Below are 27,733 nucleotides of genomic sequence, written 5' to 3'. Positions count from 1 at the left end.
AAGGCAAAACATTTTTACTCCAGTTTGAAGTGTTCCATAAATCCCTTTGAACTTAAAATTGTTCTTTATTCATGGCCAAGTGTTTTAGGGGGAACATTTAAAGAGAGAAGCAGTAGCTGTTATTATGTCATTGCCAAACCATGTGGGAAACTAAGATTTCTTCTTGTCTTTAAAAGGTTTTTGAGGGGGGAAATGTCATGTTCTTGGAATTTGAAACAGAAAAACAGTTGGAGAATAGGCATGGTCAAAGAGTAGCATTTTGAACATACAGTGTTACGGGGATGAAGGCGTTGTGAAAGAATGGAGGACGTGGACCTTTGGGATGAAAAGTGGAAGGTTCATCCAGATATCATCAGGAGACCTTAAGGGAAGCAAATGGGTGATCAAAACATTGGTCTGTAACTGGTATTGGTGGAGAAAAGATTAGCTAGTCAGAGGTGGGAGCATAATACATAAGAGGAATGTAGACTCATCGATGTGGAGTACTAGTGCTCCTTTATAGCATCTAGAACCACCTCTTCTCCTTTTTCCTGTCTTTCTTTTTCTTCTCATAACCTTTTTCTTTCTTTCCTTATCCTTTTCTCCTTTCTCCCTTGCCTTTTATCTCAGGTTTGCCAGGGTGAGCACACTGTGCTCCCCCTGTCACAGCTGTTAGAACCAAATATTTATTTCCTGACCAGCATATATTAGAAATAGAAAATATATGCACCCTTGTTGCCTTGATTCCTTGGTGCAGCAGGGCAAACATCATTAACCAGTCAGTATACTCTTCTGCCTGAGCCTGGATTTTGTCTCAAAATCCTCAATTTGGGCACCCTGGCCTAAGGCAGTTAGCAAACATAGGAATTAGAATATTAAAAAAAGTAATGGATGCGGTGATTTGAAGGTGGATTATCTTGTCCAGCACTGGAATATGCTGCTTGGTCCATCTTAATCCATGTTTATTTAACAGCCAGCTGAAGCCACTAAATCACTAATAACATCAGTTTTTAGAATATATGCTAGAGGTTTCAGATATAAGGTATTAGAAAAGTCAAGAATTAATAGAGGAACAGTGTCACATCACAAGTTGTATGTTTGTTTGATCTTCTCTCTGTCCCATTTTGTACATAGAAATAATTAGACTTTACTCATATTTTTAATTTCGTAAACCCTAATAGAACATGATGACTCATGCCTATAATCCCAGCACTTTGGGAGGCTGAGGTGGGAGGATCACTTGAGGCCAAGAGTTCGAGACCAGCCTGGGCAAGACCCTGTCTCTACAAAAAATAAAAAAATTAGCTGGGTGCAGTGACATGTCCCTGTAGTCCTAGCTGCTCAGAAGGCTGAGGCAGGAGGTTTGCTTGAGCCCAGGAGTTTAAGGTTACAGTGAGCTATGGTGAGGCTGCTGCACTCCAGCCTGGGTGACAGAGTGAGACCCTGTCTCTAAAAAAATTAAAAAATGATAAATTTTGTAAATCCTGTATTTCACACAGAGGCAGACATATTAATAGTAGTTTAAAGAATTGGAAACAATGTCTTATACATACTACATACTCAATGTCTGTTCATGTTTGAACATTTATTAAGCCATAACTGTTAAGTAGTTATTCTTGAGAAAAGAGTGTAAAAGCAAATTTATAGGTTTTATTACAGTGAAACCCACTAAATGGTTCTTAATTTTTCATCCTTTTTATAATAAGGCAGTGTGTGAGTAAGCATATGACTAATAGTAAATTCTTACCCATGCAACCAAGTAGGTCAGATTGTTGGAGGTGAGGGCCAGTGAAAGATACATCATGATGAAAAACACGTCTTACTGTGGAAAACCTGAAGGCAGTTACTATCTGTATTTCTAGATACCGTTGTTATAATGAAGTTCTAGCCTTAATACTTCGTGATGCTAAGCATATGGGAAACCGTTCTAGAAGCAGCAGAGAAGGCCAAAAGAGGACATAAGTCATTCACTTAGTATAAATGCTGGCACACAGGCCTCCCCAAAACATGTTATATAATCCTCATAATAACTCAGTGACTCAGAGATGTCAAATGAACTTGTCCTAAGGTTAGCGAGCTAGAAAGTTATAAAGACTGACCTTTAATCCAGGTACATCTAACTCTAAAACCTCGGTTTTCACTGAACAGATAGAGAAGGAGTTTGGACTAGTCTAGTCTATGCAAGACTAGTTGAAGAGTGTAATCCAAGACAATAATTATTTGCAAATGATGGTTGACAGTTCTGGGATTTATGGTTTAGAATTTTAATTAGTTGAGAAACTAAAAATTCCTTTAGAATTGTATTTGTGTGTTTTAGTTGTAAGAAGTGGCATTTTAAAATTCTCTTTATTTATGTGAAGGCCTCAAAGAAGTCATCATTATTACTCTAATAATTAGTTCACATAATTTAATCAGACTCTTCAAGCATACACTGTTATTCTTTGCCTAATTTTTGCCACTAGCAGTGTTTCCTTTGAAGTCCTTGCGCAGCCAATGCTTGGGGTTCTGTGTTTTATAATAGCTGCTCAGAGAAACATGCTTGAAGAAGAGGCACAAATAACTGCAGACCTCATGTTTCCCCTCTCATCTTTCTACTCTTGCTCCAGTGATTCCACTTGGAAAATACATGCTCATTTTTTATTCCCTTTCTAAAATTTGTTAAATTATAAAATGGATAGTTTCTTAATTATGAGTCTCATTAATATTATAGAGTAGAATGATCAAAAGATTTGGAGTAAAATGAGTTTCCCTTACTATGTAATTTCCTGGTGTGTCTCCTTTTCTGGATAAATAACCACCTGAATGGGTAGCTTGAGTGACATAAAGAATGCAAGAAAACTGCAGGTGTAGTTATTTGTTATTGTTTTAGCATTCACCTGTTAATTGGAACATTTGGCTGGTTTGTTTAATGAGATAACTTTTACCCTTTTATTGACTCAGGTTCTAATATATCTACTTGATGTAATTCTGCTCACCTGATTTTTTAGAACCAGACATAAGTTCAGAGGAATCTGTCTCCACTGTAGAAGAACAAGAGAATGAAACCCCACCTGCTACATCTAGTGAGGCAGAGCAGCCAAAGGGAGAACCTGAGAATGAAGAGAAGGAAGAAAGCAAGCCTTCTGAGGAAACCAAAAAGGAGTAAGGAGTTATGCCTTCTTACTATTTATAATTGAAAGCTATGTGAAAGAATTGTAGATCAGATTGTTTTAAAGTGTTAAAACATTGGTTTATGCTATGTGGTATTTGCTATGTGGATTTACTTTTTAGAATTACCATTTGAAATAAGTGTATTGTATAGTTGTGTGGCCTATTAGAATTTGTAGTAGTTAGCAGAACAATGATTTGAATAATCCAAAAGTCTTTCGTTTTGGCTTTGGAAATGAATTCATTGTGGGGGAGTGTCTGAAATTTTTTTTTTTTCCTCCTGAGACAGAGTCTCACTCTGATGCCCAGGCTAGAGTGCCGTGGCGTAAGCCTAGCTCACAGCAACCTCAAACTCCTGGGCTCAAGCAATTCTTCTGCCTCAGCCTCCCGAGTAGCTGGGATTACGGGCATGCACCACCATGCCCAGCTAATTTTTTCTATATATTTTTAGTTGTCCACCTAATTTCTTTCTGTTTTTTTAGTAGAGACGGGATCTCAGTCTTGCTCAGGATGGTCTCGAACTCCTGAGCTCAAACGATCTGCCCGCCTCAGCCTCCCAGAGTGCTAGGATTACAGGCGTGAGCCACCGCGCCCGGCCTGAAATTTTAAGCATTGACAAAATTTTGATAACAAATGAAACATAACTATAAAAATCTGACCTGGAAGACAACTTCACCATTTTATTCTTACGTCTGTGCCAAAAGTCAGTTGCTTTTATGTGCTTATGTTAGAAGGCATTAATCTGGGCTGGGCACGGTGGCTCACACCTATAATCTCAGCACTTTGGCAAACCCAGATGGGAGTGGAGGATCACCTGAGGCCAAGAGTTCAAGACCAGCCTGGGCAACACAGCAGGACCTCATCTCCATAAAAAATGGAAAAATTAGCTAGGTGTGGTGGTACATTCCTATAGTCCCAGCTACTTGATAGGCTGAGGCAGGCGAATCACTTGAGCCCCAGAAGCTTGAGACTGCAGTGAGCTATGGTCACACCACTGCACTCTAGCCTGGGTGAGACCCTATCTCTAAAAAACAGTTTTTAAAAAGAAGTCATTAGTGTAATCAAGCCATTGCTAGAGTGAGCTAAAACTCTATATATGTTTGATGAGGTATTCCATTGAAGGTGACTTTGAGGATCTGGTGGTAGCAGTTATGTTTTAATTAAAAAAATTTTTTTGGCCAGGCACTGTGGCTTACGCCTGTAATCCTAGTACTTTGGGAGGCTGAGGTGGGAGGATTGCTTGAGGCCAGGAGTTTGAGACCAGCCTGAGCAAGAGCAAGACCCCATCTTTACAAAAATTTAAAAAAATAGCTGGGTACCGTAGAATGCACCTGTAGTCCCAGCTACTCAGGAGGCTGAAGCAGGAGGATTGCTTGAACTCAGGAGTTTGAGGTTGTAGTGAGCTATTATGATGCCACTGTACTCCAGCCTGGGCAACAGAGTAAGACCTTGTCCCAAAAAATATATATATGCAGAAGAGCTGGTTGTTGTATTCCCCTCTTTTCATAATTGGTCAAAACAGTTAGAAAATTACTTTTTAAATATAGTCATGTATCACTTAATGATGGAGGTACATTCTGAGAAATTCAGTGTTAGGCAAGTTCATCATTGCACCGGCATCATAGAGTGTACTTGCACAAACCCAGGTTGTATACCCTACAACACACCTAGGTTATATGGTATACCCTGTTGCTACAAACCTATTCAGCATGTTACTGTACTGAATGCTGTAAGTAGTTGTAACACAATGGTAAGTATTTGTGTATCTAAACATAGAAAAGGTACTGTAAAAATATGGCATAAACGATAAAAAATGGTACACCTGTATAGGACACTTACCATGAATGAAGCTGGCAGGGCTGGAAGTTATTCTCGGTGAGTCAGTGAGTGAGTGGTGAGTGAATTTGAAGGCTTAGGACGTTACTGTATGCTACCGTAGACTTTGTCAACACTGTACACTTAGGTTACACTAAATTTATAAAAAGATATTTTTATCTCTTCAATAATAAATTAACCTTGGCTTACTATAACTGTTTTACTTTATAAACTTAATTTTTTTAATTTTTTGACTCTTGTAATAATACTTAAAACACAAACACAATGTACAGCTATAAAAAATATTTTCTTTCTGTATAATTCTGTAAACTACAATTCATGATTGCAAAGATGTGTAAACAACCCAAGTGCCCATCAATACATGAATGGATTAATAAAATGTGGTATATGTATACCATGGATTACTACTCAGCTATAAGAAATAATGGTGATATAGCACCTCTTGTATTTTTCTGGATAGAGCTAGAACCCAATTCTACTAAGTGAAGTATCACCAGAATGGAAAAATAAGCACCACATGTACTCACCATCCAATTGGTTTCACTGATCATCACGTAAGAGCACATTTAGGAATAACATTAATCAGGTGTCAGGCAGATGGCGGGGAAGGGATGCGTGTATATAAACATAATGAGTGTGATGCGCACCATCTAGGGGATGGACACGCTTGAAGCTCTGATTCGGGGGAGAAGGGGGCAAGGGCAATATACGTAACCTAAACTTTTGTATCCCCATAATTTACTGAAATTAAAAAAATTTATTTAAAAAAATTTTTATTTTTTTAAAACTTTTTTGCCAAAAACTAAGATACAAGCCTGGTGCAGTGGCATGTACCTGTAGTCCAAGCTGCTCAGGAGGCTGAGGCAGAAGGACGGCTTGAGTTTATGAGTTAAAGTCCAGACTGGGCAACATAGCAAGACCCCATCTCTAGGAAAAAAAGGGACAGGAAAAAAAACCTAAGACATAAACACACGTTAGCCTAGGCTACATAGGGTCAGGATTATTAAAATCACTGTCTTTCACCTCCAGATCCTGTCCCACTGGAAGGTCTTTAGGGACACTAACACACATGGACCTGTCATCTCCTAGGATAACAATGACTTCTTCTGAAATACATCCTGAAGGACCTGCCTGAGGCTGTTTTACAGTTAACTTTTTTTTTTTAAAGTAGAAAAAGTATAATGGCAAAAAGTATATCATAGTAAATACATAAACCAGCAACATTGTCACTTATTATCAACTATTATGTATTGTATGTAATTGTATGTGCTATACTTTTATGCAGCTGGTAGTGTAGCATCACCACAAACATGTGAGTAATGTTGTGCTGTGACATTATGACAGCTATGTGATGGCAAATTTCAGCTCCATTATCTTATAGGATCATTGTACGTGTGGTCATTGACTGAAACATCAATGATACATGGTACGTGACTGTAAAAGAATAATTTACTAATAACTATACCTTCTAGGTATAATCCTCATGGAATTCTTTATCCTAGTTTCATAGGTATACGTACGGTCTATGAATTTTTAGCAGCTATTTTATATTTTTATTTTATTATTGTCAATGTATTTTTAGAGACAGGGACTTGCTCTAAAGACCCAGGCTAGAGTGCAGTGGCACAATCATAGTTCACTGCAGCCTTGAACTCCTGGACTCAAGCAATCCTCCTGCCTCAACCTCCCATGTAGCAGGAACTATAGGCATGTGCCACCACGCCTGGCTAATTTTTTAAAATTTGTTTTTTGAGCTCGGGTCTTGCTAATTGTCCAGGCTGGTCTGAAACTCCCAGCTTTAAGTGATCCTCCTGCCTCAGCCTCCTGAGTACCTGGAATTACAGGCATGAGCCCCTGCATCTGGAAGCTGTCTTGTATTTTTCAATGTTCGAATGCATCTGTTAGGTGCACAGATTGCTGTTCTTGTTACTTAGAATAAAATTTGTATAATGCTTTATGGCTTGCAAAATTGTTTTGATAAACATAATCATAATTCTTACAATTCCTTATAAAGTAAAGGCTGGGCACGGTTGCTCACTCCTGTAATCCTAGCACTCTGGGAGGCCGGGATGGAAGTATCTCTTGAGCTCAGGAGTTCGAGACTAGCCTGAGTTCTGAGTAAGAATGAGACCCTGTCTCCACTAAAAATAGAAAAAATTAGCTGGGCATGGTGGCACGTGCCTGTAGTCCCAGCTACTGGGGAGGCTGAGGCTGATGTCATGGCACTCTAGCCCAGGTGACAGAGACTCTGTCTTCCAAAAAAAAAAAAAAAAAAAACCTTGTGAAGTAGTTGATATTATATTACCGTTTTATAGCTGAGGAGACTGAGACTCACAGCATTTGTTTAGGTAATATAGCTAGCTAGTAAGTGTTCGAGTGAAAACTCAAACCTGGGTTTTTTGACCTAAGAACTTTTGAGGTTTTTTCCAGGATACCAACTGCATTTGTTGTAGTTGTTAACCAGTATACATTTTTAGATTCTCATTTCTCTTACATACTGGGCCTTCATGCTGGTGCTAATTTGTGTGACTCCTCTCTCTTGTACCTAAGAGAAAACACCTAAAAGTTCATATATAGTACCCATTTAAAATATATATATATTTTGGCCGGGCACAATGGCTTATGCCCATAATCTCAGCACTTTGGGAAAATGGGGTTAGAGGATCATTTGAGGCCAGGGGTTAGTAAGACCCTGTATCTATTTTTTTTAATGAAAAATACGTATGTATTTTGTAAAATCTTGCTTACTGTATACATCACCTTGGTGTGTAAATAGATTAAAACATTAATTTTTATCCCTCCCTGGTCTTTTCCTCTTTCTGACTTTATACCTCTTTCTGGAGAGCTTATCTTACATAATAACAATTCTTTGTTTTAAAGTGAGAAAGATCAGTCTAAAGAAAAGGAGAAGAAAGTGAAAAAAACAATACCTTCCTGGGCTACCCTTTCTGCCAGCCAGCTAGCCAGAGCCCAGAGACAAACACCGATGGCTTCTTCCCCACGTCCCAAGATGGATGCAATCCTAACTGAGGCCATTAAGGCAAGTTTTTATCTCAAGCAATTCATCTTAGATTTATTCTGTTCATCATTTGCTTATTTGAAAGTGGCATACTTCTGTCTAGATGTCATAAATCTCAGCTTCCTAAAGGAAATTTGAATAGAAGAAAGTCATTATGAGGTTCATGTTTTTCTAATATAATCACATTTGGTGAGCACTGTTGATTTTTTTAAAAGTTCATATTTGCTGTAGCTAATGTTTTTAACTTATCTTTAGAATTATTTTTATTTAGTTTATTAAGTGTGATTTTTATTTAAAGATTGAAAATGTTAATTCAGTCAACAAACATTTAGGGACTACCTTCTCTGTCAGGCAGCTCTGCTAGTGACTAAGTGGCAAACAGGGTCCTTGCCCTTATAAATCTAATTGTGATTCAGTAACTGAATAATATTGAGAATTTTTCTGTAAAAAAATTCTTTAGTTCCATTTGTAAAGCTAAGCGTCTAATCTTGGTAGTGGTTATCTTTCACACCTGAACTAAGAAACCCTCTCATAAACCCACTACTTTGCTTTCTCACCTTGCCATTGTAAAATACTTGCAAAAATTATCCTCCTCACATAGCTTTATGAATTCGCTGCAATCCACTGACTTTCATTAGTTTATGTGATCATCAGATGTAGTTTTCTTATTTTAATATTTTAAGGCTGTCTTCTAACCTGGCATTGTCTTTATTGTATAAATCTTTTAATTTTGCATGATCAGATGCTAAGAGGAGTTAAAACACCCCTACCTCTCATTTCAGAGACCCTGTTGCTATAATCTGAGTCAGGATTGGGGAAAGAGGGATACAGATCATTTTAACCAAGGGGAGTGTACATAGGAAGGAGCAGCCTGGTTGTCGTTCTCAATTCGAGAAGATAGCACACATAAACTAAAAAAGTTTTTGCCTTCAGATTTCTCCAATTATTCCTTTAAGACTTCTTATGCTCTTGCCTCATTAAGAAAACTTTCTTGGGGTTAGAGGCATGGGATGGGAAAAAATACAGTGAGCTCTGTGTTGTATAGCCTCTCTTCAAGGATTTTACTTGATGACCACTCAGCCTGGGTTTGAAGGAATAGGGTTATAGTAAGGGTGAAGAAGGTACTAAAATTTTTAAATAGTGAAACAAAAAATTAAAACAATATGAATTTGGCCTAAAGAACGATTTAAACATGATTGGGTGTGTTTATACAAATTGTATATATGTATACACACATATATATATCATGTATACTCCATGTGATATAACAAAATCATGATTTCAGACCACCGATACCATTTTCTCTATCAAACAGGAGTCCTGATGTCTGCTTCTAACTCATTGTTAGTTTGATGGAGAAGGGGTTATTTGTTTCAGCATTAGAGAATTCTTTTCTGCAAAGTTTTCTGTGCTTTGTGTTTTCTTGTAAGATCAGAAGTAAACTTCAATAGGTTGTTAATAGTTCAGAGACATTGACTTGAGTTAGGTGGCCCATATTAATGCAACTTGTTTTGTATAATGCAATCTTTTCTGGTTTATCTGCCTGTTGGTTATTTTTCTTTGTTGTCAAAATCTATAAAATAACATTCAACCAAGTCCTTTTCCAAAGAGAATGAATAAGTACTATGTTCAGTTTATAGACAATTGGTGGACTAGCGGTTAAATGACAGATACTCCTGTGAGCGTCACAATTTAAAGCATTTGGAAAAAAAGTTAAATATTTGCTGCCTTTGTGACATGAGTTACTTAATTCATCCATGGGCATTATTCAAATGGGGTATGGGTAAATGGGATGGAAATGGAAGGAGGGCACTTCAAATTCCAATAGAATGCCTGTTTTTACCCAGAACTCCCCTTAAGACTTTGACATTTGTAAAACCAATGTTATGCCATTTGTTCAGATTATCTTTGATTCTTCTTTCTGCTGACATTCATACAAAGACTGTAGAGAAATATTGGTCCTAGCATGCCAAAACTCATTCCTTAAAATGAATCAGATCTGTAATCTTGTAAGTGATAGAAATGTTCTGCTTTCGTCATTTTGATGCTAAAGATCTATCTTCTAAGTATAAAATAGAATTAAAATGGAAAAGGGATATTCACTAACATAAGTTCATATGTTCTATGGTCTGTTTGGCCATTTTGAACAATTTAAAATTGTTGCAGAAATATTTAGCAGTTCTGTATTTTTCCACAGCCATTATGAACTGAAGTTGTCATCCATTCAATGATGCCATTTTTACCTTTTATCAAGTTCACTTCCAGAGTAATTTCTTTTGAAAATTTATGTCAGATTCTGTATCTAACAAAAAAACTAATTTAAAATAATATGTATGTTTTGATAAATCTGTTTTCTAGGCATGCTTCCAAAAGAGTGGTGCATCGGTGGTTGCCATTCGAAAATATATCATCCATAAGTATCCTTCTCTGGAGCTGGAGAGAAGGGGCTATCTCCTTAAACAAGCACTGAAAAGAGAATTAAACAGAGGAGTTATCAAACAGGTATTACACAGTTGTTGATAATAAGATCACTTCATCATGAATTAGCTACAAGTCCATATTTGGTAACATTTAGGCTTTTTGTATCTTTTTTATTGAAAATAAATTATGATGATGAAATGATTAAGCTTAACCTACTTTTATCTGAGGCTGGGTTTCAAAAACACTGGTGTCAGTTGCCTTTATAGTTAACTGTACTTCTAGAAAACAGAAGCAATAAGGTAGTGTAATTTTTTTCTATTTTATTTTATTCTTTTTAAAAAAATTTTCTTTTAGAGACAGAGTCTTGCTCTGTCGCCTAGACTATAGTGCAGTGGTCCAATCATAGCTCACTGTAGCCTAAAATTCCTGGGTTCAAGTGATCCTCCTGCCTCAGGCTCCTGAGTAGCTGAGACTACAGGAGCATGCCACTATGCCCTATGAACTTTTTCTATTTTTTGTAGAGAAGAAGTCTTGCTCTTGCTCAGGCTGGTCTCGAACTCCTGGCCTCAAGCAGTTCTCTTGCCTTGGCCTCTCAAAGTACTGGAATTATGGACATGAGCCACCATGCCTGGCCTATTTTACTCTCAACTGGATTTTCTTTGGGAGCTGCTTGTGCTTAAAATCATATAGCACTGAAGATGAGAAATAGGGTTAAGGAGTCCTATTGTGACAGCAAAAATGATAATTGCTTTTGTCCTAAGTTTGTTAAGTTTAAAGCCTAACTTACATCACTAAATTTGTTATTATAAATTAGCTTTGTAAATAGGTTCACTTTAACTGATCAGTATCTAAACTAGTAAAGCCTATAAGGAGCATTAGAGAAACGTGAATAAATTGAGGCTAATACTGGAAACAGTATTGATTTCGGGCATAAATCCACATTACCTTGCATAGTGAATGGAAATATTCCTTAAAACTATAGAAATCTGGCCAGGCGCGGTGTCTCATGCTTATAATCCTAACACTCTGGGAGGCCAAGCCGGGTGGATCATTTGAGCTCAGGAGTTCGAGACCAGCCTGAGCAAGAGCGAGACCCCATCTTTACTAAAAATAGGAAGAAATTATATGGACAACTAAAAATATATATAGAAAAATTAGCCGGGCATGGTGGCACATGCCTGTAGTCCCAGCTACTCGGGAGGCTGAGGCAGGAGGATTGCTTGAGCCCAGGAGTTTGAGGTTGCTGTGAGCTAGGCTGATGCTCAGCACTCTAGCCAGGATCACAGAGCAGGACTCTGCCTCAAAAAAAAAAAAAAAAACTATAGAAATCTAAAGCTAGAAATGACTATATCCTATCTTACCCTCTTCAGAGGTCCTGAGTAATGAAATAACCACTGAGGTCCCATGGCAGTGACAAAGGTGGTTCTAAGAACCTAGTTCACCCCGTTCCCAGAGTCTTGTTGCCTTTTTTATATCCTTTCTGCTTGGTTTGATTAGTATAGAATTCTGTGCCACTCAGGCTTTTTTTTTTTTTTTGAGACAAGATCTCACTCTGTCACTCTAACTAGAGTGTAGTGGCATCATCATAGCTCGCTGCAACCTCAAACTCCTGGGCTCAAGTGATCCTCCTGCTTCAGCCTCCGAAGTAGCTGGGACTATAGACACGTGCCACCATGCTTGGCTAATTTTTTTTATTTTTTGTAGAGATGGGGGTCTTGCTATTGCTCAGGCTGGTCTCAAACTCCTGGCCTCAAGCGATCCTCCCTCCTCAGTTTCCCAAAGTGCTAGGATTACAGGCGAGAGCCACTGCGCCCGGCCCCCGATTGCTATGTTGATAGCAGTGTAAGTAAAGCTAAGGTGTGGAGGACTTTGTTTATTGTGAATCAACTTTAAAGTTCTGTGAAAGTGCTTTGTAAACTTTGGAAATATGTAGTAAGACTTTTACATCTCATCATGTGCAGTATCTAAAAATTTATTAGATAATCTTTCCCATAGAAGTAATAATCTGTAATTGGTAAACTGTGGGAATTACTGTGGCCTGAGTCTAGGCTCTATACTCTATAGCCAAGAAGCTATCTTCCCAGTGGACAGATTTCTTATTTTCCCTAAGAGACTGTGTCCTTTCCTTCCTTCCATGGAACATTTTTAGTGTTTGGTGGGTTGTGTTTTTTTTTTTTAACTTTTAGTAACTTAACCTGGTATCACAATAGCATTTTTTTCTCAATTTTGTAGATGAGAAAACAAAAACCCAGAGGGTTAACTGAGTTGTTCACTATTCAATATTAGTTAGTTGGTCCTATAAATAAGATTCCATCCCAAGTCTTTTGACTCCTCATTCACTACTTTTTCTCCGAAGAGTTAAACAGCACTTTATGGCCTGGTGCGGTGGTTCATGCCTAGAATCCCAGCACTTTGGGAGGCCAAGGCATGAGGATCACTTGAGGCCAGAAGTTCAAGACTAGCCCAGGCAACAGAGCAAGACCCTGTCTCTACAAAAAATTTTTAAAAAAATTAACCAGGTATGTTGGTGTGCTCCTGTAGTCCCAGCTACTGGGAGGCTGAAGCAGGGAGGGGTGAGGCAGGAGAGTTGCTTGAGCCTAGGAGTGTGAGGTTGCAGTGAGCTATGATCACGCCGCTGCATTCTAGCCCAGGTGACAAAGCAAGGCACTGTCTCTAAATAAATAAATAAATAAGTAACTAAAGATAAACAGCATTTTTACTACCTCTTGCATCACCAAGCTCTGTAATTCCCTTAGTCTAGAGTAAAGTTATAAATATTAATACTAGAATAACTTAAAAATTAATTTACTTTAGGTAAAAGGAAAAGGTGCTTCTGGAAGTTTTGTTGTGGTTCAGAAATCAAGAAAAACACCTCAGAAATCCAGAAACAGAAAGGTAAGACATCTATACCACAGTTTGAGCACCGTAGTACTGCTACTAAAAATAGCAGCTTTTGTTGAGTGTTTGCTTGTGCCTGACTACGTGCAAAGTTCAGCCTTTCTACTAAGGCTTGGAAAGGTTATAAGTAATCTGCCCAGCTAATGAGAATAGCCAGGGTGCAAATCCAAGCACTTCCAACCACTTAAGCCCATGGTCTTAACTCCTTTATATTAAATTATGAGCAGCTGTATCGATTATACTTCTTTTTGTGAAATATCTTTTAAATTAGAAGTATACCCATACATTTTTACCCAATAATTACCCAAAAACTATGCCTAGAGCCATTTTTTCTTTTCCTTTTTGTAAATACTGACAACTCCCTCCCCCAAGACATATAATTTCATTTGTGTAAAGTATTTCTGTAATAATGAAGTGAAATATATAACATTTCATCTGTGTCAGCGATTGAAATATTTGTCTACATCTTTGTTTTTACAAAAAACTGAAGATTTTTGTACTTTTTTTGTAGAGATTTTAAACTTTCAAAATGAACTTTTGTGTAGTACTTTCTGATACTGTACTTCATTCTTTGTTATTGAAAGCCAAGAATGAACTAAGGCCTTTTAAGTCTATCTTTCATTTTACTTTTATATGTGTTTTTAATTCTCTAAATTTGAAATTTTTATCTCAAAGAAATTACCACACAAGTAACATTATACCACTGTCATGTGATTTATTTGAATATGGAAAAAAGTGATAGTTTTCTGTTTGCCAATAGATTTGGCAGTCAACTGAGGAAAGCCCTTGAGTTGTATATAAAGGCATTTATATATTGTATAATGATCATAATTTTTGACACTACATTTCAGAAGAGGAGCTCTGCAGTGGATCCAGAGCCACAAGTAAAATTGGAGGATATACTCCCACTGGCCTTTACTCGCCTTTGTGAACCTAAAGAAGCCTCCTACAGTCTTATCAGGAAATATGTGTCTCAGTATTATCCTAAGCTTAGAGTGGACATCAGGTATGATCCATTGGCCTGGACTTTAAAAAATGGTGTCTTATTAATATTTCCTTACCACCTTTTTCATGAGAAAGGAGATAGAGTAAATGTTCAGGAAGGATTACTTTAGCTGAGCTAGGAATAAAACCTTTTTTTGTGGATTTTTTTGGTCCCATTATGTTTTCCTTTTCATACCTCCATATGTTATTTTCTTTGAAACCTAAACCACGTGTTCTTTTATAAGATTCTGCTAGTGTAACTCTTTTTCATGTTTGTCAGCTGTTGGAATATTTAATATTGTGCTTGAGAGGCTGAGGTGGGAGGATTGCTTGAGGCCAGGAGTTTAAGACCAGCCTAGGCAGCATAGCAAGACCTCATCTCTAAAAAATTTTTTTAAAAATTAGCTGGGCTAATGGTGGCATATGCCTATAATCCTAGCTACTTGGGAGGCTGAGGTGGAGGATTGCTTGAGCCCAGGAGTTTTAAGGCTACAGTGAGCTGTATGATTGCACCACTGCACTCCAGCCTGGGTGACAGAACAAGACCTCATCTTAAAAAAAGAAAGAAAAATATATATATAATGAATTCTATGTGTTCTCATATATTTATGTTTTATTTAGAATTATTGAAAAGATGTGAAATTCATACACAGGCAGAGAAAGATTTCTCACACAAAGATTAGGATATATAGAAGTAAAAGTTTGTTTTCCCGAGAAAGAAGGAAAGAGAGAGAGAGAGATTGAGAAGAGAGGAGGGAGTGGCCACAGCACACAGAGGAAGAAAGTAGGTGCCAGACAGCAAGGAAAGGCTGCTTTGAGTTTTTAAAGGGTAAAAATGGCTTTCCCCCTCTCTGCTTCAGCAGACTGATAACAGAAGCAGCTGCAAAGCTGTTGCAGGTGCTCTTTTTTTTTTTTTTTCCTCTTTTCTCTGTGAGGCCAGCTTATCTGAGTCTTTGAAATGTGTTTCTGGCAGGAACTGAGGCAGAGAATTGGAGCAGGGAGTTCAGTCCTTACTGTTCACTTAGGACTCTTCAAGGTTATAAAACAAACTCTTAGAGATAATGAGTTAGGCCATAAGTGTTTAATCAAACAAAGGGGGCAGTTGTGCTGTGAGTTTTTCTCTTTAAAGGGGCTAAGAGTGTATTTCTCTTACTTTCTCTTAACAGTTTATTTTCCTCTGTTAGGTTATTAGTAAGGCCACCTTTCAGTTACAACTAAGAACTTAAGAAAATTCAGGCTTCAATAACACCTCTGTATAGAAATAGCATAGTATCTTCATCATTTGTACATATAGTATAAAATTTGAGAGAATTTTCCTTGTAATTCATTTGTAAAAATTGCCACTTAACATCTGGAGTGATCATTTAGATTGTCACATTTACTCAGTTGTGTATTCATGCAGTCATATTAATTTGTTTAAATTTGTCACTCACAAACTTTGAGTTTTGAGTATGTTTGTGTGAGATCTTTGTGATGAGTTTTGGAAAATTATGTTTAATACAGAGTTCTTTCTGCAGAAGACTATATTCAATGTGCATTGTCCTAATACAGTTTAGTTCCGGTATTTACTTACATTACTGAGACATATAATTAGAATTGCCTCAGTCCAGAATTGAGGATTCAGTCCAGAAGCCACATTTTCAGAAAATCACTTAATGGTCCTAGATTACTGAATATATGAATTAGTGAAATAGTGCAAAAGAAGAGGGAAATCATAGAAGCAGAAAATTTGAAATTAATATCCTGATATTTTCATGCTGTTATGCCCTGAGTATAGTGGCAGTAGGCAGACACAACTATAGATCAGAAATGCATTGTATGGTGCATTTAAAGATGGAAACACATTTCACTTTTTTTCTCCCTATATTCTCTACTTTTTGGTGACTGGACACCCAGGATTTTTCTTTCCTTATGATTCTACTTTACGTATATAAGACAGTTTGTTACCACTGGTATAACTTTTCTCCATGTCTTTTGAAAAATACTCTGTCATCATCTTATGTTGAAACAAAATTTGCCTGATAATAGATGGGTTGTCAACCCAAAGATGCTAGTGAACCTGAAGACTTTTTCGCATGACCCTAATAAATGGTAACTGTTTCCTTTAAACTCTTTTTCTCCCTTCTGTGGAACCATGTTGATTTTCTCTACCTCTAATTATAGTCGAGTCCTGTCATACACACATTTAACATGAAAATTAAGCCATACTTCTTTAGCTAAACAAAACAGTGAGAAAAATACAGTTTTAAAGTATGAGTTGGCTAGACTTTTACAATTTCTCCCCCCACTTCCACTTAAACCCACTTTAGTCCTGCTTTATCCCTACCTCTTCACCTGAGTACTCCCAATCAGCTTCCACATTGCAGATTTCAGTGGTCAATTCTAATCCTTAACTCGTTGCCCTCTCTCTGTTGTTTGACACAGTTGATGACTCCTACCTGCTTAATCATTTTTTTTTTTCAGTTGCATTCCAGGATACCATACCTTCCTGATTTTCCTCCAACCTTACTACCCCTCCTTTTCTCAGTCTCCTAAGTATTTCTATTAATAGTTCACCATTTAATGTACAGGTGCCCTCAGAGTTGGTTACACCTTAGGCCTCTTGTCTTTTCTTTCCATACTTACTTGGTAATTCATTCCACTCACAGAGCTTCACACACACACACACACACACACACACCCTCTCCCCCGCATAGGGTCTCCTTCTGTCACCCTGGCTAGAGTGCAGTGACATCATCATAGCTCATTGCAAACTCAAACTCCTGGGCTCAAGCGATCCTCCTGCCTCAGCCTCCCAGGTAGCTGGGACTATAGGCACACTCCACTATGCCCGGCTAATATTTCTGTTTTTTGTAGAGGTGGGGTCTCACTCTTGCTCAGACTGGTGTTGAACTCCTGGCCTCAAGCAATTCTCCCACCTCGGCCTCCCAGCATGCTACGATTACAGACATGAGCCACCATGCCTGGCCCACTCACAAAGCTTTAAATATCACAGTTAATTCACAAAACCCAAACCTCCTTCCTAACCCCAGATTCATGTATACAGATGCTTATTCAACATTACCACTTGGATGTCTGACTTTAAATGTGTAAAACTGAACTGTTGATTCCCACCCCCAACCCAAAGAAAGCCCTGCACCTCCCACATTATCTCCATCTCAGTTAATGGCAGTATTATCTTTCCAGTTGCTAATGACAAAAACCCTGGTTTTGTGCTGCTCTCTTCTCTTTATCACACACCTACATCTAATCTGTAAGTTACTTTGGCTCTATCTCTAAAATATATCAATAAACAGATTACTTCTCATTACCTCCACTACTGCCTGTCTCTTCCCAGGCCACCATTATCTCTTACCTGTAGCAGAGCAATAATTGCCTCCTAATTGCTTTTCCCATGCTCTTCAGTTTATTCTTACCATCACAGTGAGAGTGAGACTTTTTAAAAATGTAAGTTAAATCGTATTACCTTTCTGTTCAGACCCTCCACTGGCTTCCCAACCTCCTCACAGTTAAAGCTAGAGTTTTTAAAATGGCCCACAAGGTACTATAATTGCATCTCTGACCTTGACTACTACTCTTTACTCCCTTAACTGGCCTCAGAGCCTTTACATTTGCTGTTCCCTTTGCCTGAATGGCTTTCCCCCTATAATCCAACTTGCTAATTCCTTGAAGTTTTTACCCTAATGTCATCACCATAGGCCTACCTTGACTATTTTTTTAAAATATTATTTTGGCTTATAAACAACAAATTTATTTCTCACAGCTCTGGAGACTGGAAGTCTGAGATATGGGTGCCAGCATGCATGGTCAGGTTCTCAGAGGACCCTGTTTCAGGTTGCAGACTGCCATCTTCTCATTGTATATTCACATGGCAGAAAGAGCCTTTATTACTTTTTTAGATGTTTTATTTAGGAAATTTTCAAACATAACACAAAAAAGCAGAGAGAACGTAACCATTGTGATATCATCATTTCTAACAAAATTAACAATTTCTTAATATTATCTAATACCCATTCCATGTTCAGATGTCCCTAGTTGTCTCCAATATGGCTTTTTACAGTTGTTTTTTTCGAGTCAGCATCCTAATATGGCCCACACATTGCATTTAGTTGATATGACCAACCAAAACTTCTCTCCCCTCTCCAAGCATTCTGAATCCTATGTCTCTGCCTTGCTTTTCTTCATAGCACTCATTATATTCTAGCATACTGTGTATTTTATTTATTTTTTTTATTGCTTATCTACCCATACAATGTCAGTTTTTGAAGGCCAATATTTTTATCTAGTTTGTTCACTAGTGTTTCCCCAGAGCCTAGCACACAATAAATGCTCAGTAAATACTAATTGAATAAATGAATGAATGACATTCAAGCAATCATTTTGGCCATTCCACTCAAGGAGCATATGCGTCATGTGAGATAATAGATGAATTTCTTCTCCCGTATTTTGGAGGCTGTAGAGCGTTGTGGTTAAGAGCACAGGCTTTGGAATCAGACCCTTTAGGGTTAAATCCTGTTTCTGTCATTTTCTAGCTTTGTATCTTTGAATAAGTTACCTCTTGTGTCTTGGTTTCCTCATTGATAAACAGCATATAACTCATAGGGCTTAAGTCTTATAGTACTGTTAAGCACTTAGAACAGTCCCTGGCACCTAGTAAGTGCTCAACTAATGTTAATCTCATTAGGCATTCTCAGTTCCAACTTACTTCTTATGGTATGAGCATCAGACCTTGTTAAATATGATTCTAATGTTTAAAGGCATTTTTTTATAACATGCAAATCACCTTCTTAATTTGATGACTGATTTTTTTTGTAACTCTAGAGGAAGAATTGGGCCTGTTGGGTTTACATGACAACTTTGGATTGGCCATTAAGGCAGTGTCTTGAAATTTTCTAGAATAATCCTGTCATGACATTAGAAATCAAATTTTAAAATCTTATCCTTATGTAAGATGTACCTCATACTCTGATTTTTCTCTTTCTACTCATACCAAAAAGTAAATGTAGCCCAAGATTCAGTTTTATTCCTTATACTTTTTTCTACATATAATAATTTCTTTTATTTTTTAATTTAATTTTATTTTATTTTTAGGGACAGGGTCTCACTCTGCTACCCAGGCTAAGATTGCAGTGGTACGATCATAGCTCACTGCCACCTCGAACTCCTGGGCTCAAGTGATCCTTTTGCCTCAGCCTCCCAAGTAGCTATAGGAGTGTAGGTGCACACCACCACACTTGGCTAATTTTTAAACATTTTTTAAGAGATGAGGTCTTGCTATGTTGCCCAGGCTGGTCTCAAACTCTTGGCCTCAAGTGATCATCCCACCTTGGTCTCCCAAAGTGCTGGGAGGCCCTAAACATATTAATTTCTTTGGAGACCTCAGACTCCTAAGTTTTAGTTCTTTCTAAATGATTTCAAGAGACTCTCAATCTTCTTAATTACGTCTATCCATTTTTAACAGACTGGTCTTACATTTTGCCTTAGAAAATTCCAGAATTGGGTGACACTTTACAGGTATCCATTGTTTGTTGAATTACTTGGTTTGGTCACTGCTGTGGTCCAGTGGTAATAAATGATGGGTTTTTTGAGTGCCCTGGCAATTTCAAAATCAGTTCTGTATTTAACATGGTTCTGTGTGTAAGGGTGTATTAAGGTTGCCTGCAATTTATTACTTTTCTCTCCATTTTAACAAAGTACTACATATAGGAATCAGAACTTTAGATCTGGAAATAACCCTGGATCTATTTCTTTAAATTTTTCTTTCATTGATATATTTATCATTATTTTTTGTTTTTCTCTGCAGGCCTCAGCTGTTGAAGAATGCTCTGCAGAGAGCAGTAGAGAGAGGCCAGTTAGAACAGATAACTGGCAAAGGTGCTTCGGGGACATTCCAGGTTAGAGGTCAAAGGCTTCATTATAGAGAAGTAGTTATCAGAAGTTTTTGGTTTCAGAACTTCCTTAGACTCTAAAAATTTATTGAGGAACCCCAAGAGCTTTTGTTTATGTAGTTATCCCTAACAATATTTACTATATTAGAAATTAAAACTGAGGGCCAGGTGCAGTGGCTCATTCCTGTAATCCCAGCACTTTGGGAGGCCAAGGCAGGAGGATCACTTGAGGCCAGGAGTTCAAGACCAACCTGGGCAACATAGCAAGATCTCATCTCCACAAAAAAATTTTTAAAATTAGGTGGGCATGGTGGCATGGGCCTGTAGTCCTAGCTACTTTGGAGGCTGAGGTGGGAGGATCACTTGAGCCCAGCAGTCTGAGGCTGCAGCTATCTGTGATCGTGCCACTGTACTCCAGCCTGGGTGACAGAGTAAGACCCTGTCTCTAAAAACAACCAAAAAACTATTCCTCTCTTTCCTAGCTTTTTTTAATGAGAAGAAGAGGGGCACTATTTATACTTTTGCAAATATTTTAACATCTAGCTTAGAAGACAGCTGGTATATGTTCCAGTATATTTTGGATTATGTTTATATACCAATCTCATACAGAAATATAAAAGAGTGGAATATTTTAAAATAACTTTCAGATAGTTGTGGATATTGTTCTTTGATACTACACCAAAACTCAACAAACGGTAGTTTGTTGCTAACAACTTTATTGAATTATGGTTTACATACCATAAGATACATTCATTTTAAGTTATAATTTATAATTCAGTAATTTTTAGTAAATTTTCAGAGTTGTACAGCTATCACAGTCCAATTTCAGGACATTTCTGTCATCTAAGAAAGATTCCTTGTGCCCATGTCCAGTTACTCCCCATTCCCACCACAGCCTCAGGCAACCTGTTAGTCTACTTTCTCTCCCAAGAGATTTGCCTTTTCTGCACGTTTCATATAGTATGTGGTCTTTTGTGTCTGCTTGTACTTAGCGTAATGTTTTTGAGCTTGATCCATGTTAGAGCACATATCTGTGCTTTGATTTTTTTCCCTTCAAATAATACTTCATTGTGTGGATATAACACATTTATCTGTTCACAAGTTGATGGACATTTGGGCTATTTCCACTTTTTAGTTAATTATGAATATTATTGCCTGTGAACATTTATATTCATGTCTTTGTGCAGATGTATGTGTTTAGGACTTGCTGGGCCATATGGTAAATTTATATTTTAAGAAACTAGCAGTGTGGCTGCACCATTTTATATTCCCACCAGCAATTTGTAAGAGTTCAGGATTCTCCATATTCCCATCAACATTTGTTACTCTCTTTTTTGTTTTTTTTTTGTTTTTTTTTTTTGTTGAGACAGAGTCTCACTTTGTTGCCCAGGCTAGAGTGAGTGCCGTGGCGTCAGCTTAGCTCACAGCAACCTCAGACTCCTCGGCTTAAGCGATCCTACTGCCTCAGCCTCCCGAGTTCTTTTTTGTTATAGCCATTCTAGTGGATATGTGGTTTTGATTGGCATTTCCCTAATGACTACCTAGTGTTGAACATCTTTTCATGTGCTTAATGGGCATTTGTTTATTTTCTTTGGTGAAATGTCTATTCAAATCTTTTGCCCATTTTTAAAATTGGGTTATTTATTAAAAGAGGTTCTTTATTCTAGATAAAAGTCCCTCATCAGATATTTGACTCGCAAGTGTTTTTTCCTATTCTGTGACTTTCTCATTATTATCTTTTGAAGCACAAAAGTGTTTATTTAATTTTGATGAAGATCCGTTTATCATTTTTTAAAATTGCTTATGCTCTTGGTGACTGCTAATTTTTTAATGTTTTATAGTTTCTGAGTTTTATAGTTTGGACACTTACATTTAGTTTTGTTTGTAGTATGAGGTCAGGTTTTTAATTTATCTTTTTGCATATGGTTATCCAGTTATCCCAGAACCATGTATTGAAAAAGACTATCCTTTCCTCACTGAACTGCCTTGGCACCTTATCAAAAATCAATTGACACTCTAGCCCTGGCAACAGAGCGAGACTCTGTCTAAAAAAAAGAAGAAGAAAGCCTCTGTTTTTTTTTTTTTTTTTTTAAAGTATAAAAAATCAATTGACCATAAATATAATAGTTTATTTCTAGACTCTCAATTATAGTTCATTTGCCTATATATGACTCCTGATGCCAGTACCACACTGTCTTGGTGACTATGGCTTTATAGTGAGTTTTAAAATTTTGAATTATAAATTCTCTTTTTCAAGAATGCTTTGTCTATTTGGGGCCCTGTGCAATGCCATATAAATCTTAGGCTCCACTTGTCAAATTTCTGCAATCAGTCAATCAATTAAAAAAAACAGTTGGGATTTTTGGTAGGAATTACATTGAACCTATAGATCAATTTGGAGTGAATCACTCTCTTTACAGTGTTGGGTTTTCCAATCCATGAACATCTCACTGTGTGTTGCCCGAGTTAGAGTGCCGTAGTGTCAGCCTAGCTCACAGCAACCTCAAACTCCTGGGCTCAAGCAATCCTCCTGCCTCAGCCTCCCGAGTAGCTGGGACTATAGGCATGTGCCACCATGCCCGGCTAATTTTTTATATATATACTTTAGTTGTCCAGCTAATTTCTTTCTATATATATTTTTTTAGTAGAGACGGGCTCTCGCTCTTGCTCAGGCTGGCCTCGAACTCCTGAGCTCAAACGATCTGCCCACCTCAGCCTGCCAGAGTGCTAGGATTACAGGCGTGAGCCACCGAGCCCAACCAGAAGTGTTTTCTTATTTTCATTTTCAGATTGTTCATGCTAGCTTATAGAAATATAATTGATTTGTCTGTTGATCTTGTATACTGCAACCTTGCTGAACTCTTTCTAGAAGTTTTTTTTTTTTTTTATTTCTTAGAATTTTCTACATACAGGATCACATTACCTGCAAATAAAGGCGATTTTACTTCTTCCTTTCCAATCTGGATGTCTTTTACTTCTTTTTCTGGCCTGATTATTCTAGGTAGAACCTTTAATACAGTGTTGAATAGAAGTGGTAAGAGCAGACATTCTTGCTTTGTTCCCCATCTTAGAAAGCAGTCAGTCTTTCACCAGCTGCTGGGTTTTTCACAGATGCCTATTTTCAGGTGGAGAAAGTTCTCTTCTGTATTACTAGTTTGTTGGGAGTTTTTATCATGAAAGACTGTTGAATTTGTCAAATGCTTTTTCTGTTGGTATTGAGATGATTGTGTGGTTTGTGTCCTTTATTCTGTTATGGTGGTTGATTTTGTAATTCTTAAAAGGTTAGTTGCCATGTGGAACCTAAAACCTTATCAGTGAACTTCTTGTACTGTGTTACCTTAAAATTCATTGGTCTGTCTTGATCTCTGAATAGGTCTTTTAACCATGCATAATTTTATAACATAATGCACTGGTCATTTGGAAAATAGTGGCTCACTGAGTTATGCAGATTTTCCAAGTGTTGGCATTTCATCATATAATGACAAAAATCACAGTCATTGGTATCAGCCATGGATCTCACAAGAACAGTATTTAAGTATTGGGAAGATAACAAGCTCACAGTGATAGATGCAAGTTTTCCACAATTTAATTTGTCTCGTGAAAGGTTGAATTTTATCATAATATTGTTTGGCTTGAAGTGACAGGCTCATTTAATTCATTTTCAAGATACTGCCTACCCCATACCCATGTCTGAATAACCATAGTCTATCTGTCAGTTATTTTGTCAAGTAAAAAAGGTATTCCAAGAAAAGTGCAACTAGTTCAACTTCCAACTCAGTCACAGAGGTACTTTTCCTGAAGACCGTCATACCTCTATATGTAGCAATGATACTTTGTGTGCTCCCCGTTTCATCCCATAAAATATTAAAAAGATACACACTCAAGGATTGAGATATAATAAAATGATTTTTACTACTTTATCAAGGGCACTCCTAAGTGAATTGGTGCTATTTTTCTTTTAAACCCTAATGCAAAGCAGTAAGGAAGACAATAACCACATTTTTGTGCCTGTGCCTTGATTTGTGGTAAGGTGGCAGCAGTTTTACAGAAGTAACACCATTGCTTCTGCACTGTCAGTGCAAATGTCAACACAGTGAAAAAAACCAAATCTCCTTTTAGTTTTAGTATGAAAATAGGTTTGACCTTGCAGATCCTCTGAAAGGGTCTCAGGAACCTGCAGAAAGTTGTGGACCAGTCTTCAAGAACCACTTAATCATTGTTGTAGAATATTCCTAATTTTTTCCTTTTTCCTTTTGCTTATTAGTACTGACCTTTGTCCCCCAGCCTTTCATCCTCAAAATATGCTATATAATTTTGTGCTGTATCTTTATGAAAATTTTCCTTTGCTATTTTCCTTTTAGGATTAACAAGGCTACTTACTACTTTTATAACTACAACTGACCCTTGAACAATGCAGGGGTTGGGGGACTGACCCCCACCCCCTGCATGGTTGAAAATCTGCATATGACTTTTGACTCCCCAGAAACTTACTAACAGCCTGCTGTTGACCAGAAGCCTTATTGACAACATAAATACTCAGTTAACATATTTTGTATATTGTATGTGTTATATACTGTATTACAATAAAGTAAGCTAGAGAAAAAATGTTAAAATCATAAGGAAGAGAAAATATATTTATTCTTCATTAAATGAAAGTGGATCATCATAAAGGTCTTCATCTCGTTATCTCCATGTTGAGTAGGTTGAAGTGGAATTGGTCTTGTCTCAGGGGTGGCAGAGGCAGAAGAAAATCCACGTATAAGTGGACCCGCACAGTTCAAATCCCTGTTGTTCAAGAGTCAGCTGTACTTCATCTTTCAGATTCAGAAAAAGGAAGTATTCTCAAAAGAGTCTTAATTTATTGGGTTGTAACAGGTTGACCTGCTTATAGGGGTAGAGCTGTCAGTATCTTTGAGTTAGATTGGCTATTGCTATTTTAGGGTGGATGGAGGGGTAAATGGAAGGAGAAAATATCCATATGAGGGTTAGGACTCCTCAGTTGGATTGGTAAATGGAAGAGAAAGTCCCTAACCTGACAATTTATTGTAAAACATATCTGTGCTAATGCAGGAACTCCGACCCACCTGGTGCAGAGGAGTCTTGTCTTGACCTGCTTTGGGAGAGTGTTGTCTTGATGCTTTTCTCTTCCTCCTTGGAAAACAGCTGAAGAAATCAGGGGAGAAACCCCTGCTTGGTGGAAGCCTGATGGAATATGCAATCTTGTCTGCCATTGCTGCCATGAATGAGCCGAAGACCTGCTCTACCACTGCTCTGAAGAAGTATGTCCTGGAGAACCACCCAGGGACCAATTCTAACTATCAAAGTAAGACTGAGAGTTCCATACATTTAACTGGAATTAGGGGAATTTTCTTTTGAAAAAACATTAGAGATCATGCTATTAATGTCAGAGTATTAACTACTGACTCCCAAAACCAGGAGAGAATAGCTTTACAATTTTTTTTTCCTTTATTCTTTTTTTTTTTTTTTTTTTTTTTTAAATAAACAGGGTCTTGTTCTGCTGCCCAGGCTGGAGTGCAGTGGCACAATCATAGCTCACTGCAGCCTTGAACTCCGGGGCTCAGGTGATCCTCCCTCCACTTCCTCCCGAGTATCTGGGACTACAGGTGTGGGCCACCGCACCTGGCTGATTTTTGTATTTTTCATAGAGATGGGGTCTCATGTTGTCCAGGCTGATCTTGAACTCCAGGCCTCAAGCGATTCTCCTGCTTTGGCCTCCCAAAGTACTGGGATTATAAGCATGAGCCACGATTCCCATCCACAAATTTATTATTTACAAAAAGAAAAACAGAAATAATCAAGATTTACCCTTAATTTATAATGTCTACTGATCAGAAGTTAATTTTATTTCTTGTGAAGTTTTTTTGATACACATTTTTATTATAATTTAGATAAATCTCTAGGTTCAAACACCTCTCGGTTACAACATTTTTGCCTACACTTTTTTTTTTTTTTTTTTTTTTTTTTTTTTTTTGAGATGGGTCTTGCTCTGTTTCTCAGACTAGGGTGCAGTGACATCATCATAGCTCACTGCAACCTCCTACTCTTGGGCCCAAGTGATCCTCTTGCCTCAGCCTCCCAGGTAGCTGAGACAACAAGTGTGCACCTACACATCTGAATAATTTTTGTATTTTTTATAGAGATGAGGTCTTGCTATGTTGCTCAGGCTGGTCTTGAACTCCTGGCCTCAAGCAGTCCTCCTACCACAGCCTCCCAAAGTGCTAGGATTACAGGCATGAGCCACTATCCCTGGCCCGTGTACTTAATATATATATTGTGTTTAATTATGTGATTTTCTCTGTTGGCCAAGTATTTTAAGAGATTAATTTGGTTAACAATTTTTTCAGTTTTATGATTTGGCGGCTATTTTTTAATGCTGAATCACCATAAAATATATTTTTTAATAGGTCTTTGTAAGGAAGATGAGAATTGAGGCCTTTAGGAGCCACAATATTGTTTTGTTACTGTTTGCTGATTTATGAAGAATTAGTTTTGTTCATCTTCTTAAGATATCTCCTAGATGATTATCAATACCTAGGTATACAATAGATGTTTAAAGGAATGAAAATAATGAGAATTTAGTTTCAGGTCTCCTATTGACTGTTTATGTGCTACCTTAGGGTAGATCAGTTAACTATTCTGGGCTCAAGTTACTTAACCATTCTGGACTCCTATTTCCTTTTTTTTTGAAATGAGGAATTTAACTTAGTGGTCTCTAATGTGTCTTTCCATCATAATTTAACTCTTGGCAAATTTATTGGCACTAAGTAAATGTTTGATGAATTAATAGCTTTGACCACAGAAGATTCACTTAGCACATGTTAATTACTGTATGTGACAGGACGTTGAATTGGTGGGCATCTAATTGTGGTTGAGAGACTTGCCAAATCTGAATAACTTTTTTCATTCCTGAATTTTTTGTTCAGTGCATTTGTTGAAGAAAACCCTGCAGAAATGCGAAAAGAACGGGTGGATGGAACAGATCTCTGGGAAAGGATTCAGTGGCACCTTCCAGCTCTGTTTTCCCTATTACCCCAGGTAAGCATTTAGCCTCTAATAGGTCATTGTAAATTTGAAATCTCATTCCAGACTGTAGACTTGGTTTAACGTATTTTACCCTTATTACTGTTACGCTGAACCGGAAATACAGTCATCCCCTGGTATATGAGGGGGCTGGTTCCAGGACTGTCCACGTATACCCAAGCCCACGCATACGCAAGTCCACACTCAGCCCTGTGGAACCTACGTGTCTGAAAATCTGGCCTTCCATGTACACATCCTGTGAATACTGTATTTCTGATCTGTGTTTGGTTGAAAAACATCTGCATATAAGTGGATTATGCAGTTAAAATAAGAACAGGGGAGTTTTGGCTATCCTGCTAGAGCTTATTGTTAGCCAGCTGTTCCTGAAACAAACATCAGATTCTTTGAGATCTTGGATGATCATTTTGATCTTCCTTCCTTCTTTATCAAGTAAATGATAACGACAAAAAGATTATTGAAGGATTATATATGTTTTAATTTCCCAATACCAAATGACTGT

At 37.6% G+C, this 27,733-nt stretch overlaps 1 protein-coding gene across 6 annotated transcripts in view; it reads left to right on the top strand.

Moving 5' to 3' along the window:
* The window catches only part of HP1BP3 (heterochromatin protein 1 binding protein 3), a 40,468-nt gene that overhangs the window by 7,509 nt on the left and 5,226 nt on the right, over positions 1–27,733 (top strand). For all 6 annotated transcript variants that reach the window (XM_069479440.1, XM_069479436.1, XM_069479439.1 and 3 more), the window contains 8 exons: positions 2,967–3,120; positions 7,843–8,002; positions 10,340–10,483; positions 13,217–13,297; positions 14,152–14,306; positions 20,088–20,178; positions 25,336–25,495; positions 27,117–27,228. In XM_069479440.1, the coding sequence (XP_069335541.1) occupies positions 2,967–3,120; positions 7,843–8,002; positions 10,340–10,483; positions 13,217–13,297; positions 14,152–14,306; positions 20,088–20,178; positions 25,336–25,495; positions 27,117–27,228 (1,057 nt within the window). The remainder of the gene's footprint in view (positions 1–2,966; positions 3,121–7,842; positions 8,003–10,339; positions 10,484–13,216; positions 13,298–14,151; positions 14,307–20,087; positions 20,179–25,335; positions 25,496–27,116; positions 27,229–27,733) is intronic.

This window comes from Eulemur rufifrons, chromosome 8 (assembly GCF_041146395.1).
Source record: "Eulemur rufifrons isolate Redbay chromosome 8, OSU_ERuf_1, whole genome shotgun sequence".
NCBI classification, from domain to species: Eukaryota; Metazoa; Chordata; class Mammalia; order Primates; family Lemuridae; genus Eulemur; species Eulemur rufifrons.
The sequence above is the reverse complement of the archived record's forward strand: the minus strand, read 5'-3'. Positions and strand labels throughout refer to the sequence as shown.